Below are 18,360 nucleotides of genomic sequence, written 5' to 3'. Positions count from 1 at the left end.
TTGTAATAAACAAATCCACCATTAAAGCATTTTTAACTTTATACTGTTGCTTCTGGTTAAAATATGAATCCTCTATTCATAATATTGCTTTCTCTGATGAAAAACAAACTAATCTTGGATGGCCTGAGGGTGAAAATTGTCATTTTTGGATGAGCTATTCCTTTAGTGGTCCATTCAAAATTAAATTCTGTCATCAGTTAATCGCCTGTTTCTTCTTTGGATCACAAAAGAAAGTTGTTGTTGTTTTTTTATTTAAAAAGGTCTTTTTTAAACTAAATTTATTTATGCCTTTGTGTAATCATCAATCTGCAGTGGTTCATGTGGTTTTGAGTGCGATCTTCCCGACTGGCATCCGTGGAAAGGCTGTGTCCGTCATCTCTGCCTTTAACTGGGCCACAAATTTGCTCATATCGATGACCTTCCTTACTCTGACAGGTAACACACACAAACACAGAGTGAAGGGTTATTTACAGCTATGAGATCAGTAGATCATGGTGACCCAGTTGTATTGCAGGATGCAGTCAGTGTATTTATCAGTATCTGTGTTCTGAAGGTCATCCAATAAAACCAAGAAGATTGAGGCTGTCTCTATTTAGATAAGTAGTTAATTTGTGTGTTCTCATGGGGTAAGCAATTGCTGATTTGACACTTTTGTACTCTGGGTGCTTGATCTGTCACTGTTAGGAGGAAAATATTACAATTAATGTTACTTTTTCTCAAACCTAGGGTTAGTGGTAAATTCCTAAGCCTAAATACAAAATCTGTCTCTTACTGTTTGTGCTACAGACATGAATGTCATTAAATTTCTAAAAAGTGTCTGACAAAGCCAGACACCATAATGTCCCTTCAGGAGTTATGTAAGAGCACAGTTAATTTTGCCATAGATCATTAACTAACGAGGTAAAAAGGATAAGTTGTTTTGATTCAATTACTACTCTGTAAAAACAGTGGATTGATTATTAATGTTAGAATTGAACCCAGCATGTTTTTCCCATAGTCTACAAGCATTGCTCTAGCTAGCCTAAAATGATATAAATCAAAGGTTTTCAAACAGGTCCAGGGACCTCAAGGGGCCTGCAAGAGGGGGGGGGTCCACAATGGGGTCTGTGAAAAATTTGAGTTAAAAAATTAAGCATGTCAGTGTCTGGAATAATTGTTGTGAAAAGGTCACTACAGATACATTTAAAATAAATTAACATGACAATAATGGGTAGAAAAAAAGATAGGCTTAATACAATGTTTTTATTTTTCATATATATTATCATATATATTTACATTACATATCAGATGACTAGCAGCTCGCTCTCTTCACCTCTTTGTACACTCTTGTTATCAAGATTACAAAGCATCAAACTCAGGAACCTAACTTTCACAACTGCTTATTCATCCTATCTTATCATATGATGCGATTTAAAATTTTCCTTACTCTTTGGAGTGTTACAAGCTCTTGGTGCATAAAGAGTCAACCACGCCTACCTAAAATGGCTCATTATAACATGCCCCCACATGTCTAGTCACAATGTGGGAAGATTTGCATAACACTGACCAAATGTTCACGCAAAGAAAGAAGGCGTAACTTTGATTCTCGCTGTAGTATTGTTGCATGCTGCCGCCGCCACCATGTCGTGGAGACGCTATGTGTTTTGTTACTACTTTGTTTGGCCTTCCAAAAGAGGACACAACTAGAAATCAGTGGTTAAGTTGTATTTACAACACTGTTCCGGAACAGTTCAACCCAAATATTCAGATGTGTGCAGCGCATTTTATGTAGGACGAGGACTGTATCCTGGGAGAGTAGCCTACAATGCCGGTGTCTGTTTCTATAAAGTGGGGCAATTCTAACTTTGCAAGGACAGTCTGGCGCTTCTGACTCACAGTCTGTAAGTACGTTTTCATATTTAAAGAATTTGCCACTGACGATTCAAACGTGAGTTTTGGGCAGTGTAGAGTAGCGCTTGTTTTTTCTCTGATCACAAATGCAGACATGGTTTTATTGTTTACACAGCGCGATACGCAACGCGTAAAAAGACAGTATAAGTCATTATAATCAGTAATTATGTCCCCACTGGATGCAACAAATGCCTCGTTTGTAATGGGTTTTACTGGTTTTGTCTCGTCGCTCCGGCCGGACACGGCATCACTATATAGTAAGGGGCGTAACATTTCAGTCACACACTTGAGGCATTCAGCCAATCACAACGCACTAGATAGCTGGCCAATCAGAGCACACCTCGCTTTTCAGACCGATGAGCTTTGTAAAAAAAACACATTTCAGAAAGGCGTGGCATAGAGGAGAAACAATAATGTACAATATGTGGAAAATAATGTTTTTTTAACCTTAAACCGCATAAACATATTGCATTACACCAAATACACAAAATAATGTTCTTTTTAGCAGGTAAAACAAAGTAAACAAAGAACGTATTGCAAGTACTTTCCATAGCATTCAAGCATTTTTACACTCAAGTATATATGGCATTAACCTAAAAACAAGCAAATAACATAACACTGAAACAGGTAAATGGCAATATCAGTATCCAAACACAATATAAGCAATGTTTTGTTCTCAGAAACTGATCGCAAAGTGTGGCTGGAGTTAGGATTGTGTTTAGAGGCAGTCTGCCAAACATCCATTTGCCACCTGTGGGGATGTTCCTGCAGAGATGGAATGAAAACACAAAGAAACACAAACTTACAAAGTTTTGCACAGAACAATAAACAAAAAATAGGTTTTGTAGCAGAAAGGAGTGTTTTTCAGAGGTCATTTACTGAAATGTGTTGTGGTTGTAGAGAGGATCGGCCTGCCCTCGGTGATCTTCTCCTACGCTGCTATGAGCTTTTTGTTGGTGGTGTTTGTGATAGTTTTTGTGCCAGAGACGAAAGGCCGATCTCTGGAACAGATCTCTAAGGAGCTTGCCATGAAGTGAGTGCACTCACACATACACATGCAAATGCCTCTCGTGTTAATGATCCCATTGACCTGTGTTGTTCTCATATTAAGTCAGTTAGTTATGATGACCCTATAGTCACCCTAAATTAATAGTGTTTGTTAAGGTATCACTGCTCATTAAATGTATAAAAAAATTAATTAATCGCGATTAATCGCATCCAAAACTTTTTGTTTGCATAATATATGTGTGTACTATGTATATTTATTATGTATATATAAATACACACACATGCATGTATATATTAAAGAAAAATATGTAACATTTATATATCAAATATATTTATATATGAAATAAATTATATGAATATAAATATATACATGTAAATATTTTCAAAATATGTGCTGTATGTGTGTGTATTTATATATACATAATAAAAGTATAAAAAAAATTGGCATGGAAGATTATTTTAATTAATTAATTAATTTTTATTTGTGAATGTTTTAATTAGTGCTATCAAACGATTAATCGCGATTAATCGCATCCAAAATAAAACTTTTTGTTTGCATAATATATGTGTGTACTATGTATATTTATTATGTATATATAAATACACACTCATGCATGTATATATTAAAGAAAAATATGTAACATTTATATATCAAATATATTTATATATGAAATAAATTATATGAATATAAATATATACATGTAAATATTTTCAAAATATGTGCTGTATGTGTGTGTATTTATATATACATAATAAATATACACAATACACACATATATATTATGTAAACAAAAACTTTTATTTTGGATGCTATTAATCGTTTGACAGCACTAGTTTTAATGTATTTATTAAATCTTAAATATATATGGCTAAAAAAGTCCTAAAGATTTACAATTAAGGAGAGACTTAGGCATACAGAATATCATAGAGACTTGGGATTATAAACATAGTTTTTTCAGCAACCTGTTCTACAACAGTTACACACCCCATTCGGCTAAAAATTACTTTATAGGCTAATAGTGGTGTGAGGGTAAAAAACATTCATACACCCAATTTTAAAATGCTTGCCACTTGCCCCACATTGCATGTGTCAGTGACTTTTTGTTTTAAAGTGCATCATTGTAATGATCAGACACGTGTCTTGTTCTGCAGGAATCACCTGAGCAGCAGACTTCTGTGTGACAGAAGAAAACACGAGGCTGCAGCACAGCCCCCACAGGAGGAAAAAGCCCTCACAACTGTTTGACTTTTTGCCTAGATGAAGAGTGGAAGAGCACAAGGTTATTGCAAACAACCGATTGTTCTTGGTGCCGTCTGGCAACTTACAGGACAGACAAACCTGTGACTGCACTTTTCAAAGTATTGAAGAGATATAACTGATTGATGTTGTCATGACTATAATTTAGCTTAATAAACCTTCCCATGGCATGATGGGTCAGTTGAGAAGAGTTTATATGTCAATCTGATATATTTGTATTATTTTTTTAAATGCATTTTACAAGTAGTTTTGGTACTGATTGAGATTTATATGGAGAATTTACACCTTACTGGTATGAAACACTTTGGAAATTGTGCAATCATGACCATAATCATGCCATGACAAGTCAAAGCTAAGTTCTGTGTCAGTGTTTGTGTGCTGAGCACTACTATAGACAACACCTGAAAGTGTCTCTCTGGCAGGAGATGCCTTCATGTTATCAGGTTAACTGCAAATCGGCATGTTGTGTAATATTACAAACTGAAATTTTGTTCATTCAAAAATATATGTGATTATAGTCAAAAATCAAAACTCCAAGTCGTTTTGACTTAAAAACACATTTTGTTTTGTTTACATTGAAATTTTTTAATTAGATTAAAAACACATTTGATAATTATAAAACAAAAATAAAATGCATGTAAATAGTTAAGATTGCAGCGAAATGCTTTTCTATAGATTAATTATTCCCAGTAAATCAGCGAATTATGTAAATGTAATCATAGACAACTTCCCTGAGGTAAATGTGACGTCACGTGACTTGTAGTTCACAAGCTGTTTTATCGACGGTGGTTCAAACTTATTGAGCGAATACATGAGGCATGATACGTTTCAGTAAGTTGCAGTTTATCTTTTATGACCCTCTAAAGTTTATCCAGGTTTTTCCCGCACTGTATTTAGTAAAGAGGAAAAGATGATTGGTTTACTCGCGCCAAATACTTTAATTTACAGCGATCTGTCACGCCACAGAAGAGCGTCAAAACGACATTTATTGTTAAAATTTCGCAGTATAGCCAACACATTGAAAACTTTTTTACTTGGCTTAAACCGCGTTTCAAACGGCCCATTGTGACTAATCTGCATAGAGTTAGAATATGAATGGCCTAAACTTGTTTGTGCGGACGAAATTTAAACGATGAAATGAAAGAATGAATGTAAACGTGATAATAGCATAAAAGAATAATCAAATTAAATTTTTTAATTAGATTAAAAACACATTTGATAATTATAAAACAAAAATAAAATGCATGTAAATATAGTTAAGATTGCAGCGATATGCTTTTCTATAGATTAATTATTCCCAGTAAATCAGCGAATTATGTAAATGTAATCATAGACAACTTCCCTGAGGTAAATGTGACGTCACGTGACTTGTAGTTCACAAGCTGTTTTATCGACGGTGTTTCAAACTTATTGAGCGAATACATGAGGCATGATACGTTTCAGTAAGTTGCAGTTTATCTCTTATGACCCTCTAAAGTTTATCCAGGTTTTTCCCGCACTGTATTTAGTAAAGAGGAAAAGATGATTGGTTTACTCGCGCCAAATACTTTAATTTACAGCGATCTGTCACGCTACAGAAGAGCGTCAAAACGACATTTATTGTTAAAATTTCGCAGTATAGCCAACACATTGAAAACTTTTTTACTTGGCTTATAACCGCGTTTCAAACGGCCCATTGTGACTAATCTGCATAGAGTTAGAATATGAATGGCCTAAACTTGTTTGTGCGGATGAAATTTAAACGATGAAATTAAAGAATGAATGTAAACGTGATAATAGCATAAAAGAATAATCAAATTAAACATAAAATAGTTACAAAACTATTAAGTGAGGCTGTGGACATGCAGTGGTGGGCCTAAATATGAGTAATGCTGGGGTATTCCTCTTGCACAGACACAGAAGCAATGACTTAATATAGGGATTATTTTATTTTGTTTATAATAAAATACAAAAGTTTTCACATACTACATAAACATATGAACCAACAACTCCTTCACAACCCAGAGTGTTCTTGTCCACAGTATACACCAGATATACATCACCTGCTGTTTAAATGTGAAGTCTTTGCCTTTTAACTTATCGCTTCTGACATACAGTATCAATAAAAGAGCTCCAAAAATGTCACTAGAATCAAATTAGCTAAAATTTCCAAGAAGTTTTCAGTAAAACGCGATCCTTAAATGTCACTGCTTGACAAGGTTTTACTTTGGTGTTCATGCATTATATAATACAGTTAATTCAAGTGTTTATATATACACAATGTCAGCAACACAATGCCAATGCACTAACGGTCCTCTTCTGAGCTTTAAGAGGTCGTCATTAATCAATGTGGGGTCCGAACACCAAAGTCAAGGTTCAAAGGCATGACTGAAAACACACGACCCAGACCCGCTTGGACGTGAAATGGCAAAAGCTGCCTTGGAGACACATACAGTACAACAGTTACAAGCCTTAAAACATTCAATGATAAGGTGCTTTTCATTTCAAACTGGTGCCTACGTGTGTGTGTGTGGTTTATGACAGAGTTTTCTGACACTCAAACAGCAGAGGATAAATCTGCTCCACTGCAGACGCCACGCTCTGCACATTTGGTCCTAGAGAGAGGGAAAGACGGTTATTGATAGGATAAGATCTAACATTAGTTCAGGTTTTTGTTTTAAAAGAAAGCAGGTACTAAACAGTGGGTTGCATTAAAGGGGTGGTTCAGTGTTTTTTTTCTAGGCTTGATTGTGTTTATGGGGTGCAGTCTAACATGTGTTAAAGGGATAGTTCACCCAAAAATGAAAATTTGATGTTTATCTGCTTACCCCCAGGGCATCCAAGATGTAGGTGACTGTTTCTTCAGTAGAACACAAACTGAGATTTTTAACTCAAACCGTTGCAGTCTGTCAGAAGAAGACGCCTCACGCGCAGGCTGTGTCGTGGACGCGCAGTACAGTTCAGGCATTTTAGTGCATCAGAGGTAAAAAATGATATAAATATTGTTCAGTTTCTTGCACAGACTGATCGTTTTGTGTCTTTACACATCAATGTATCGTCACGAGCCGCAGGGTTTAATTTGGTTTTGTTTGTGTATGTTTTTTTTTGTTTGTTTTATTGTATGTTTTAGCCGTGATTCCCATCCACTTGCATTATATGACTGACAGACTGCAACGGTTTGAGTTAAAAATCTCAGTTTGTGTTCTTCTGAAGAAACAGTCACCTACACCTACAGAACCGCTGCTTTAGAACATTGATTTTGAAACCTGTGAATCAATCCATCGTTAGAAGACAGAATCGTGATTCATATATGAATAGATTGTTACGTGCACCTCTAGTTTTCTCTTCCTCTTCTCTAAAGCAGCGCAGCATGGCCTTGCACCCTTTGCTGTCTTTTCCCGAGGGCGGGGTTTATCTCGGTTTGTGATGTCATGGGAAGTAATTTGTTGTAGTCCCTACCAGCCGTTTTTGTAGGCATTAAACTGCCAGAATTTTAAAAGACGATATCTCCGTTTGCATTGAACTTTCAGCTTCGTAACTTTGCAGATATTGTTTATGCTCAAACAGCAACATTACACACTAACTAACATTAAAAAAAGTGAAGTCGCAATGAATCACCCCTTTAATTATTCATGGTTATATTTGTGTAAAAATTATTTCATGCAGAAATCATGAAAAAAAATCTTAAATAGGTTTACGTTTAAATATAAAATACAATTTTGATCCAACTCAAACCATGCAAAAATATTAATAATTTTAAAAAGTCTGATTTTTAAAAATCAGACCTAGAAACATTAGGCCGAAATGTTTTATCTATTATTATATTAGGTAAAATATGCTACAATATTATTTAATATTTTCTGCACATATAAAAACACTAAGACAATTATTAATTAATATCACTGATGAATAAAAACTTTTGAATCTTAAACAAATAAAAAGACTCCAGAGCTTCATTGTAGTTTACTACATTATATTTGCTCATATCCAGACCTTCAGGATTTACTCAGTCCTGTGGGCTGCCTTTAATGTAATGTAGCTAAATAATCTGGGAATAATTCTTACTAATGCAGTAATCTGTATGAGCTCTATGGAGGCAAGCACTGAAGTCTTGGTAATTTAAAATTCTTAAGTAACTTGACACTGAAGTCATTTTTATTGGTAGTTTTCATACGAATTCTTTAAATATTACAGACTGGCATTGTATTCAAAGGTTCTTCAACTGTCCAGATACTTGCAGTACATTCCAGATAAACCCAGATTATGGTAGTGAAAATGATACTGAGCGAATGCTGTGTGAGTGGTTTACCTGTAACAGTGATATTGCCTGTGGAAAACACCTGCACTGTACTCCTGAGGTTTTTAATTCTGTATGACGCAGCAGGATGGAGCTCGGGTTCATAGCTAAAAATACACACAGACACAAATATAGTGATGAGACCTTCAATCCAGCTGTAGGAGAACATGTTCCTTGGCATGTTTCGAGATTGCTCAATGCCGCATTCACCATTTCACCACTAGAGAGCACTTTTCCCCTTTTTTAGACCCTTAAGGTTCCCTTGGAGCCGGTGTTAACATCCGTCTCTGGCGATCCAATCACAAGTGGTCAGGCGAGACACATTACTGTTCACAGCTGGTATTAACATGCATCTCAAATGTGCCTCCTGTGACCACTTGTGACTTGATTTCATTGAAGGGAAGGTCTCAGATTTCATCACTACATCCATCACTAACTGTTTAAACCTGTATTTAGCTCTGACCAGTTGTCAAATTGGCCCAAAACGGATGTTAATACCAAATGTAAACGAGCATGAGCACAAATTGTACGTTTACAAAGCCCCTCTATTGTCTCTTAATTGCTTTCATTAATACTAGCCATCCACAACACAAATGCACATACTATTAAAATACATGGGTATAATGACATTTCTGTGGAGTTTGAGAACACCATGAGAGCAAATATAATGCAGGGTTCCCACGGGTCCTTGAAATCCTTGAAAGTATGTGAATCTGAAAAAAAAATTCAAGGCCCTGGAAAGTTTTTGAAAATAAACGTACATGGATACAGGTCCTTGAAAGTGCTTGAATTTATTTTGTGCAAGAAGTTTTGTGGAAAAAATTACATATTATTCCCTCTGGTCCATTAACGTGTTATTTCGCCAACACTTCATGGCCTATGCAAACTAGCTTGCTTGATTTACGCTTGATGCGCATTTTATGCGTTACGTTAAGTGTTTCCCACTTGAGACACTTTGTGTTGTATATGGCAAGCCAAAAGAGTCGGAATTCAATTTATGCTGTTAAATACCACGTTTTTTACCATTTACGCACATTTTTTTTACAGCGTCTGCTATCAGGACGGCGTATTTGACGGCGCTAATGCGGTTTTAAACGCCGGGAAAAAATGCGTTTTGTATGTAAATTTTATCTATAGCATAATTCTTACTCTTTTGGCTTGCCATAGTTGTACGTTGTCATGACATTCACGCCACACGAAACTACAATGGTACCTTAACGTTTCACAGACACACTGTGAAATTAATGTTGAATTGCTTTGCTTGTTAAGATAATATTAACCCATGAGGCAAGAAAAACTTAAAAGCATATTCATATATCTTAAAACTTCTGATTACACGAGCCTAAGCTCTTTTCAATAAAATCCATGCAAAAGTTAATATCAGGTCATTTTAGAATACAGTATAGGATGTACCGAATATTCTTCAGTTTTATGCAAAACAGAAATACGACAAATAGAATATCAGATCTCTGTCATGTGGCCAAAAATAAATGCAAAAAAATAAATAAAATGCTTTTTTTGCATAGTTGTGTTTGACACATGAAAACTGTAACAATGTATCTTACAAGGTAACACGGTGTAACCTTGCTCTCACTTGAAATGTGTCCCCACATTAAGTCCTTGAATTTGAGGGTATTGGACCTGGAAAATCCTTAAAAGGACCTTGAATTTTAAGTTAACCTAGGTGTGGGAACCCTGATAATGTCTTACCTGAAAAAAATGTGTTTTGTATGTAAATTTTATCTATAGCATAATTCTTACTCTTTTGGCTTGCCATAGTTGTACGTTGTCATGACATTCACGCCACACGAAACTACTACAATGGTACCTTAACGTTTCACAGACACACTGTGAAATTAATGTTGAATTGCTTTGCTTGTTAAGATAATATTAACCCATGAGGCAAGAAAAACTTAAAAGCATATTCATATATCTTAAAACTTCTGATTACACGAGCCTAAGCTCTTTTCAATAAAATCCATGCAAAAGTTAATATCAGGTCATTTTAGAATACAGTATAGGATGTACCGAATATTCTTCAGTTTTATGCAAAACAGAAATACGACAAATAGAATATCAGATCTCTGTCGTGGCCAAAAAAAAAAGTTATGTTGCTTAGTTGTGTTTGACACATGAAAACTGTAACAATGTATCTTACAAGGTAACACAGTGTAACCTTGCTCTCACTTGAAATGTGTCCCCACATTAAGTCCTTGAATTTGAGGGTATTGGACCTGGAAAATCCTTAAAAGGACCTTGAATTTTAAGTTAACCTAGGTGTGGGAACCCTGATAATGTCTTACCTGGCAATAGGTCGGTTATTCTTAGTGAACTCGATGAGACGGATTTGAAAAGGCAAGGAGCACACCGCCAACACATTGACAACCTTAAAGTCCGAGAACCTCACCTGCAGATAAGATTATAACAATAATTAATCATTCAGAAGTTCTACAAAGCTGTTTACGGTAGCTATTAATCAATTTAGACACCTTGAATCCAATCTTCTGCAGGCAGCGGGCCAACCGTCGAGCACCTAGTTTGGCTTCTTCCTCACTAAACAAAAATAAACATGCATGAAATTCACCAGATAGAAAAAAGATAGGATTTTAGAAGACATTGATAATTTCAGTAGCACAAACAACTGTTGGCTTATTAGTATTCTGAGAACTGAAAAGCAGATTTTAGAAAGACCTTGTTGCTCCAGTGCAAATAATTTTCCCTGATGACCATATAGTGGCAGTGATACGTGGTTTCCGCAGCTTCATCAGGACTTTCTGGAAAAACATCCACAGAACATAAGCAACAACATGCGTTAATGATTGGCCATATACTGATAATGCTGATACTGATGATTTTGAGCAAAAGGTGAAAACATGGCACTTTCCATGAATTGTGTACATGTTGGTGTCCCATTACATTATTTTTAAGCTGTAAGGGACAAAATGCATGTTTTGTAATAAAAACACTAGACATGTTAGACGATTATGTAACACAACTGACATAACAGGAAAAGTTGCTAGTCTTCAAAAAATGTATAACATCAGTTGGACCCTTTCACCTGCAAATCTTCTCATTTTGTTTCTCAAATATGTGACCCTAGACCACAAAACTAGTCATAATTCGCACTAGGGTTGTGCCGATAGACGATAGTATTGTGTATCGATGATAGACAGAGATATCGCCTGTGGCTGATGCCTTTGACGATAGCAAGATTATTATTATTATTATTATCAGGCTAGTAATACTATAATTAATATTAGGGCTTATTTGTTGCATTAGACCTATATTTCTTTTACCGCGTTTTTACATTATTGCTCGTTCTAACCAATCACACACCTCTGTCATGTGGCCAAAAATAAATGCAAAAAAATAAATAAAATGCTTTTTTTGCATAGTTGTGTTTGACACATGAAAACTGTAACAATGTATCTTACAAGGTAACACGGTGTAACCTTGCTCTCACTTGAAATGTGTCCCCACATTAAGTCCTTGAATTTGAGGGTATTGGACCTGGAAAATCCTTAAAAGGACCTTGAATTTTAAGTTAACCTAGGTGTGGGAACCCTGATAATGTCTTACCTGGCAATAGGTCGGTTATTCTTAGTGAACTCGATGAGACGGATTTGAAAAGGCAAGGAGCACACCGCCAACACATTGACAACCTTAAAGTCCGAGAACCTCACCTGCAGATGAGATTATAACAATAATTCATCATTCAGAAGTTCTACAAAGCTGTTTACGGTAGCTATTAATCAATTTAGACACCTTGAATCCAATCTTCTGCAGGCAGCGGGCCAACCGTCGAGCACCTAGTTTGGCTTCTTCCTCACTAAACAAAAATAAACATGCATGAAATTCACCAGATAGAAAAAAGATAGGATTTTAGAAGACATTGATAATTTCAGTAGCACAAACAACTGTTGGCTTATTAGTATTCTGAGAACTGAAAAGCAGATTTTAGAAAGACCTTGTTGCTCCAGTGCAAATAATTTTCCCTGATGACCATATAGTGGCAGTGATACGTGGTTTCCGCAGCTTCATCAGGACTTTCTGGAAAAACATCCACAGAACATAAGCAACAACATGCGTTAATGATTGGCCATATACTGATAATGCTGATACTGATGATTTTGAGCAAAAGGTGAAAACATGGCACTTTCCATGAATTGTGTACATGTTGGTGTCCCATTACATTATTTTTAAGCTGTAAGGGACAAAATGCATGTTTTGTAATAAAAACACTAGACATGTTAGACGATTATGTAACACAACTGACATAACAGGAAAAGTTGCTAGTCTTCAAAAAATGTATAACATCAGTTGGACCCTTTCACCTGCAAATCTTCTCATTTTGTTTCTCAAATATGTGACCCTAGACCACAAAACTAGTCATAATTCGCACTAGGGTTGTGCCGATAGACGATAGTATTGTGTATCGATGATAGACAGAGATATCGCCTGTGGCTGATGCCTTTGACGATAGCAAGATTATTATTATTATTATTATCAGGCTAGTAATACTATAATTAATATTAGGGCTTATTTGTTGCATTAGACCTATATTTCTTTTACCGCGTTTTTACATTATTGCTCGTTCTAACCAATCACACACGATCATGCTGAGCTTATGAATGCAATGGTTAATCAGGCATTCAGATGAGTCATCACTGAAACAGCGGGGTTCTGTTGTTCAGCGCGCCGACTGAATTCTTAATTTTTTGGAAAAGATTGAAAAGACTAAAATCACACAAATGTAAAAAGTGTTTTAAATTGCATTTAGACATGACAAATTTTGGTAAGTAGGTTTTGAGACAATAACATCTGTACATCATTTAAGTGATGTATAGTGATGACAAAATGAGTAAAACATTTTTTTTAAGAGTTTAAGGTCATAATAATACGGTTACAAATCTTTCCATACTAACATACGGAAATCCAGAATATAGGTGCTTAAGTATATCAACTCCTCTCCAAAGGTCTAATTGTCTAGACTTACTCCCATTTCAGGCTTGTAGATGACATTAGACCCCTCTAGGCCGATGGTACGCAGGTTTAGATGGCACCTGGTTCTGAAGACAGATACGACATTGGTAACGATGATATCAAGCGCCACATCATTACTGGGTTCCATGGAGCCGCTGTAGATGTTTTAAGCTTGACAACCCTTTTACAGATGCATGTCACGTTACAAAACAAAACCTGCAAAACACATAAACGTAAGAATTTTTCTCCAGGTACTGGGTGGTTTTACGTTACATTTTGATGTTAGCTGAAGCTAAGTTATACCTGCCTTAAATGACTGGTAACCAAATGTTATCAAGGTTTAATACCCACAATAAGTGGTGATTCATTAACTATGACCACTGTGCTTGAAACAAAGGCACTTAACCACAAAGGAATGATCCCTGTAATAAATGCACTCTAAGTCACTTTGAATAAAAGCACCTGTTAAAATGACCACTTCTACGTACTAAAGTGAAATAGCTCGCAAGTTTAGCTGCTGAGATGCCTACTTGAAAAATATCAAAGCAGCCATTATTTTACATTCTCTATTTTAGCATTCAAGCTGTGTCCACAAAGCACTGGCACACATTTTAAACAGATCAAATGTCAAACCAATAACGCAGCAACTCCTAACAAACTGATTTACATTTCATTGTAAAAATATTATATTTCATCACAAATGAAGGCAACACAGGCATCAGCAGGAGACAATAACATTAAACGTGCATGCTAGCTATTTAAGCTCAAACACTAAATAACAGAGCTGCACCGTTAGAAATAAATGTCAATATGCATGCAAAAGCGACCATAAATTAGTTTAAACAACACAGAGACGTTTAGTTAATAACTAAATGAATGGCAAGCACACTGAGCTAAGAAACTTTCACTTACTTGACTGATATGGGCGTCAAACAGTGCGTCCGAGAGAATCTTATTATTATAAAACGTGGTGAGACGATCTTAAAACAAGTGTTTAAATGTTTTAAAAATCTATATGAATAAAATTAACGGTCGGAGAAACACCAAAAGTAAACAAAAGCGTCAACAGACAACCGGCGATTGTTGTCAAGGATGCCTCAGTTCCTGCGCGAGATGAGAAACTGTCCGTTCAAACACGCTACAGCGCCTCCACATGGATGGGAGAAAATCAGCCACACAAGTTTTCTTCTTCTTCTTCTTCCGTTTTTTGGCGTGTTACATCCTGTGTGCATATCGCCACCTACTTTTGCTGTTACGCAGTCATGGTTTATTTATCGATTTATTCCTTGTTTTTGCTTTTCCTGTTCTTACACACGTATATACACAAATATTCCTACTTAAATAATTATTCGATGCTCCATCCCATTCCTGCTCCCCAGGCTCCACCTGGCGCTGCGTGTTCAATCCAACTACCACTCCTTTTCTTTGTATACGCCATAATAATGTAAATATTTCACACATCAAATCTTCTCTAGAAGATTGCAGAGTAATCAATGATGTTAAAACAGAAGCCGAGTCAGAGCATACCACTACTCTGTCTGGTCTTACTTCCTCTACCCATGTTAGTCCTATTATGATAGCAACCATTTCAACAGTATATATTGACAATTTAGATGTTAATCTTTTAGTTATGGATATTTTAAAATCTGGAATATATATTCCTACTCCTGTAAGCCCTGTTTTGGGGTCTTTAGATCCATCAGTATAAATGTGCATACTTGCATAAAATCTTTCCTGTATATACTTATTTACATTATATTTAATGCTACCCATTTCCTCCCATTCTATTTTCTTATCCAATATCTCTAGATCAATTTTAACATCAGGAATTATCCATGTTCACACAAGTTTTAATGTAGAACATACATTTTCCTTCATAACTGACAGCCTACTAGTGCCATCTTTTGGTAAAAGAAACATTAGTCTGTGCCAATAATAATAATATACTTTGCATATTTTAAAACTTGATCCTGATGTTGAATTTAATAATCAGAATGTTAAAATACGCCTCTCATGGGCCAAATATGTCCCACAACTTTACCTGCCATTTGTTAAAATAGCAACATTTCTGCCTGAAATCAAAATTTCATGTAAATTCAACTGTATTGAATCAGAAGATAGACTAAACTAAACAGAAAATAATTATGAATCCTTAAAAAAACTGTACATATATGTCCAAAACAAATATAACAAAACAAATAGGTATTTTCTATAAAACTTTTTAAATAATGTTTTATGTTTTGTCAGCACTTTTTGTCCAGACACACAATTTAATTAAATTTTTTTTTATCAGGCAGAATCAAAGTCAGACTTCATCCTAAAGCCCCTTTTTCCATTTCACCTGCTAGGAGTTAAACAGCATTACAAAGATACAAGTGAGTGTTATAGTTGTTTTAAAAAAAATCATTTTAACTCACTGTGCTTATTTTCTGTCACAATCTTGATACATGAATTCCATGTCACTGGGATTTTTATGTTTATTATAATTACTCAAGAAAAACAAAAGGGCTGTTGCATTTAATATATGAATATGGGTAACATGAAACATATGAAATATGGTTTTGTTGTAAACACATTTGCAGACTATGTTGAGAGTTCTCTAGACGAAGCTGACTATCAGTTTGAAGTGTAGTATGATTTCATGCGTCCACCGAAGTAATTGCTATTTGTCAATGGGTATATTAAATATTTTACTCTTCTTTCGTACCAGAAGTTGTTCAACCATGTTGAACCAATCAAGTGATTGACAAGGAGAAACACATTTTGTAAGAAAATGAAGGAAGCAGGAGTTTGCACTCCAGCATAAGTGAATACCTCTGAACATGTTGAACTAGTTAATCCAAAGTAATTACTTAACACTTAAACAATTGCCCTTACAATCTCCCCTATACTTAGTAAAAATTGTGCATTGGCCATCTGTCTGACGGTATCGTCCAGCACTGCATTGTGTCCGACACTATTTTTTCTGAGATATTATTCACAGCTTTCCATGGCTGTGTTTATTTTGTCCTGTCTCAGGTCCAGGTTTAAGGGGGTCAGCAGCTTTTGTCTGAAGTGGACACATCTGGACAGAAAGCATTGTTAGCGGTTTTGCGGTTTCTGGAAAGGTGACAGCAAAATTGAAGTAGCCACTCTGGCATGGCTAGGAGAAAAGGATATAACTGAGGGTTTTCAGCTGTCTGAATGGACCTTCAACACTTTTAGTGAATTAACTCGTGACACCTAGATTATGTGCTGAACCAGCCTCAGATAAATCTAATTTATTTGATATGATACTAACAGTAAAGTCTCTGGACCAAAGTCAAGTTACCTTCATTTTGATACTGCTTTAAACAATACAGATGATTTCAAAGCAGATTCACAGTGATAAACAGGAGATAACAGAATCGATGCTGATTAGAGAAATTTAGCATTTAATCACTTGCTCACCATTGGATCCTCTGCAGTTAATGTCCAGTGCAGTAAAAGTCCATCATTTAACATCTTGTGAAAAGCTGTGTGTTTATAAGAAACAAATCCACCATTAAGACATTTTAAACTTCAAACCACTGTTTCCAGCTAAAAAATATGAGTGAACTATCTCCAGTGAAAAATTGTCTCGTCTGAATCAGGAGAGAAATATGCACAGAACAAGCAATATTTACAATTGAAAACAGTTCTAAACAAATGTGTTGGTGGATTTTGATGTGGGAGGGCAATGGGGGTGGACTTTTTGAGGAAGCGGTATTATGGACTATGTGCTGATATTTTGTCCAGAAGCAACAGTTAAAAACATCTTAATGATGGATTTGTTTCTTACAAACACAGTTTTTTTGCTTCACAATATGCTAATTGATGGGACTGAAGTCATGTGGATTACTTGTGGATTATTGTGATGTTTATATCAGCTGTTTAGACTCTCATTCTGACGGCACCCATTCACTGCAGAGGATCCATTGGTGAGCAAGTGATGTAGTGCTTAATTTCTCCAAATGTGTTCTGGTTAAGAAACAAACTCATCTACATCTTGGACGGTGTTAATTTCGTCAACGAAGACGAAGACGAAGACGAAAAATATTCGTTAACAAATTTTTCTGTGACTAAGAGGAGACGTTGACGAGCTAAAACTAATATCTGATGACGAAATCTATGCCATGTCTTTGTTAACTAGTCGAGACAGGACTATATGTTATTTGAGGACTACAGGACATTCAAAATACATCCTGTAGAACAGGCTAACTGTCCTCTTTCAAAATGTGCGTCCCTGTCATTAGATTGCAATCGGATAAGGGGCATTTGCATATCTAGTCTCAGTATGGCAGCCGCAGTGGACAGATAGGCTAATAAAACGCGAACTAGCGATCTGAAACAATGGCCTCAGCACCCGAAGGGGTAGGGATAAGGTGACCAGACATCCCGTTTTTCCCGGGAGTCACAATTCGTTGTCGATTAATTTAAAGTTAGTGAAGGCAGAATCGCGCTGATAGAAGTGCTCTCTCTCGCGCGCACGCTCCTCCTCTTCAGTTCTCATATACAGCGCGCGATCAGTTCTCAGTGCTCGAATACACACACAGCAGGCCAAATGTCTATCGTTTCGAGTATCTCACGTAAATACAGTCCGTTATGAATTAAGTGACCGTAAGCAGGTGGGTGAAAACTGAACATGTGTCATCCATGCATGCATTCCGTCTTAAAGGGACAGCATTCCTAATTAAACCTATCCGTGTCATTAATGTTAATCAACAAAAGATGTTAAACAAATATGTTAAGTAAACCTACTGAATCTGAAAAACGAGTTTAATTTGTATCTCTTTCGTATTTGTCTTATTGTCTTAATCGGCTTCTTTTTCAAAAATTATATATTATATATATATATTATACTGTATATGAACAACTATAATTTTTATAAGTTGCTCCCTTTTCACTACTGTTAAAAGGATAGTTCACCCACAAATGTAAAAATTTC

At 35.8% G+C, this 18,360-nt stretch overlaps 2 protein-coding genes across 2 annotated transcripts in view; one reads left to right on the top strand and one right to left on the bottom strand.

The window, feature by feature from the left end:
• Positions 1-4,663, top strand: part of slc2a12 (solute carrier family 2 member 12) — a 10,820-nt gene extending 6,157 nt beyond the window's left edge. Inside the window, exons 5-6 of the mRNA XM_016257641.1 lie at positions 2,791-2,923; positions 4,051-4,663. Coding sequence (XP_016113127.1) covers positions 2,791-2,923; positions 4,051-4,144 — 227 coding nt within the window. The 3' untranslated portion in view covers positions 4,145-4,663. The remainder of the gene's footprint in view (positions 1-2,790; positions 2,924-4,050) is intronic.
• A 1,413-nt stretch (positions 4,664-6,076) lies between these two features.
• Positions 6,077-14,562, bottom strand: tbpl1 (TBP-like 1). Its single transcript, XM_016257583.1, has 7 exons — positions 14,328-14,562; positions 13,429-13,631; positions 12,400-12,482; positions 12,198-12,261; positions 12,012-12,115; positions 8,445-8,539; positions 6,077-6,750 (listed from the first exon to the last, which is right to left on the bottom strand). The coding sequence occupies exons 2-7, from the start codon at positions 13,561-13,563 to the stop codon at positions 6,671-6,673; spliced, it is 561 nt and encodes a 186-aa protein (XP_016113069.1). The 5' UTR covers positions 13,564-13,631; positions 14,328-14,562; the 3' UTR covers positions 6,077-6,670.
• Positions 14,563-18,360: the final 3,798 nt, after the last annotated feature.

This window comes from Sinocyclocheilus grahami, unplaced genomic scaffold (genome assembly GCF_001515645.1).
Source record: "Sinocyclocheilus grahami isolate Dianchi unplaced genomic scaffold, SAMN03320097.WGS_v1.1 scaffold29.1, whole genome shotgun sequence".
In the NCBI taxonomy this organism is placed as follows: Eukaryota; Metazoa; Chordata; class Actinopteri; order Cypriniformes; family Cyprinidae; genus Sinocyclocheilus; species Sinocyclocheilus grahami.
Note: the sequence above shows the minus strand (reverse complement) of the source record. Positions and strands in the feature narration are given on the sequence as shown.

Excerpts from the sequence above, each read along its gene's own strand:
- tbpl1 (XM_016257583.1), bottom strand. The coding sequence starts at position 13,563 with ATGGAACCCAGTAATGATGTGGCGCTTGATATCATCGTTACCAATGTC. Across the intron at positions 12,262-12,399 it reads ATTTGCACTGGAGCAACAAG|TGAGGAAGAAGCCAAACTAG; the intron begins GTCTTTCTAAAA and ends ATTTTTGTTTAG. Across the intron at positions 6,751-8,444 it reads AGGCAATATCACTGTTACAG|GACCAAATGTGCAGAGCGTG; the intron begins GTAAACCACTCA and ends CCCTCTCTCTAG.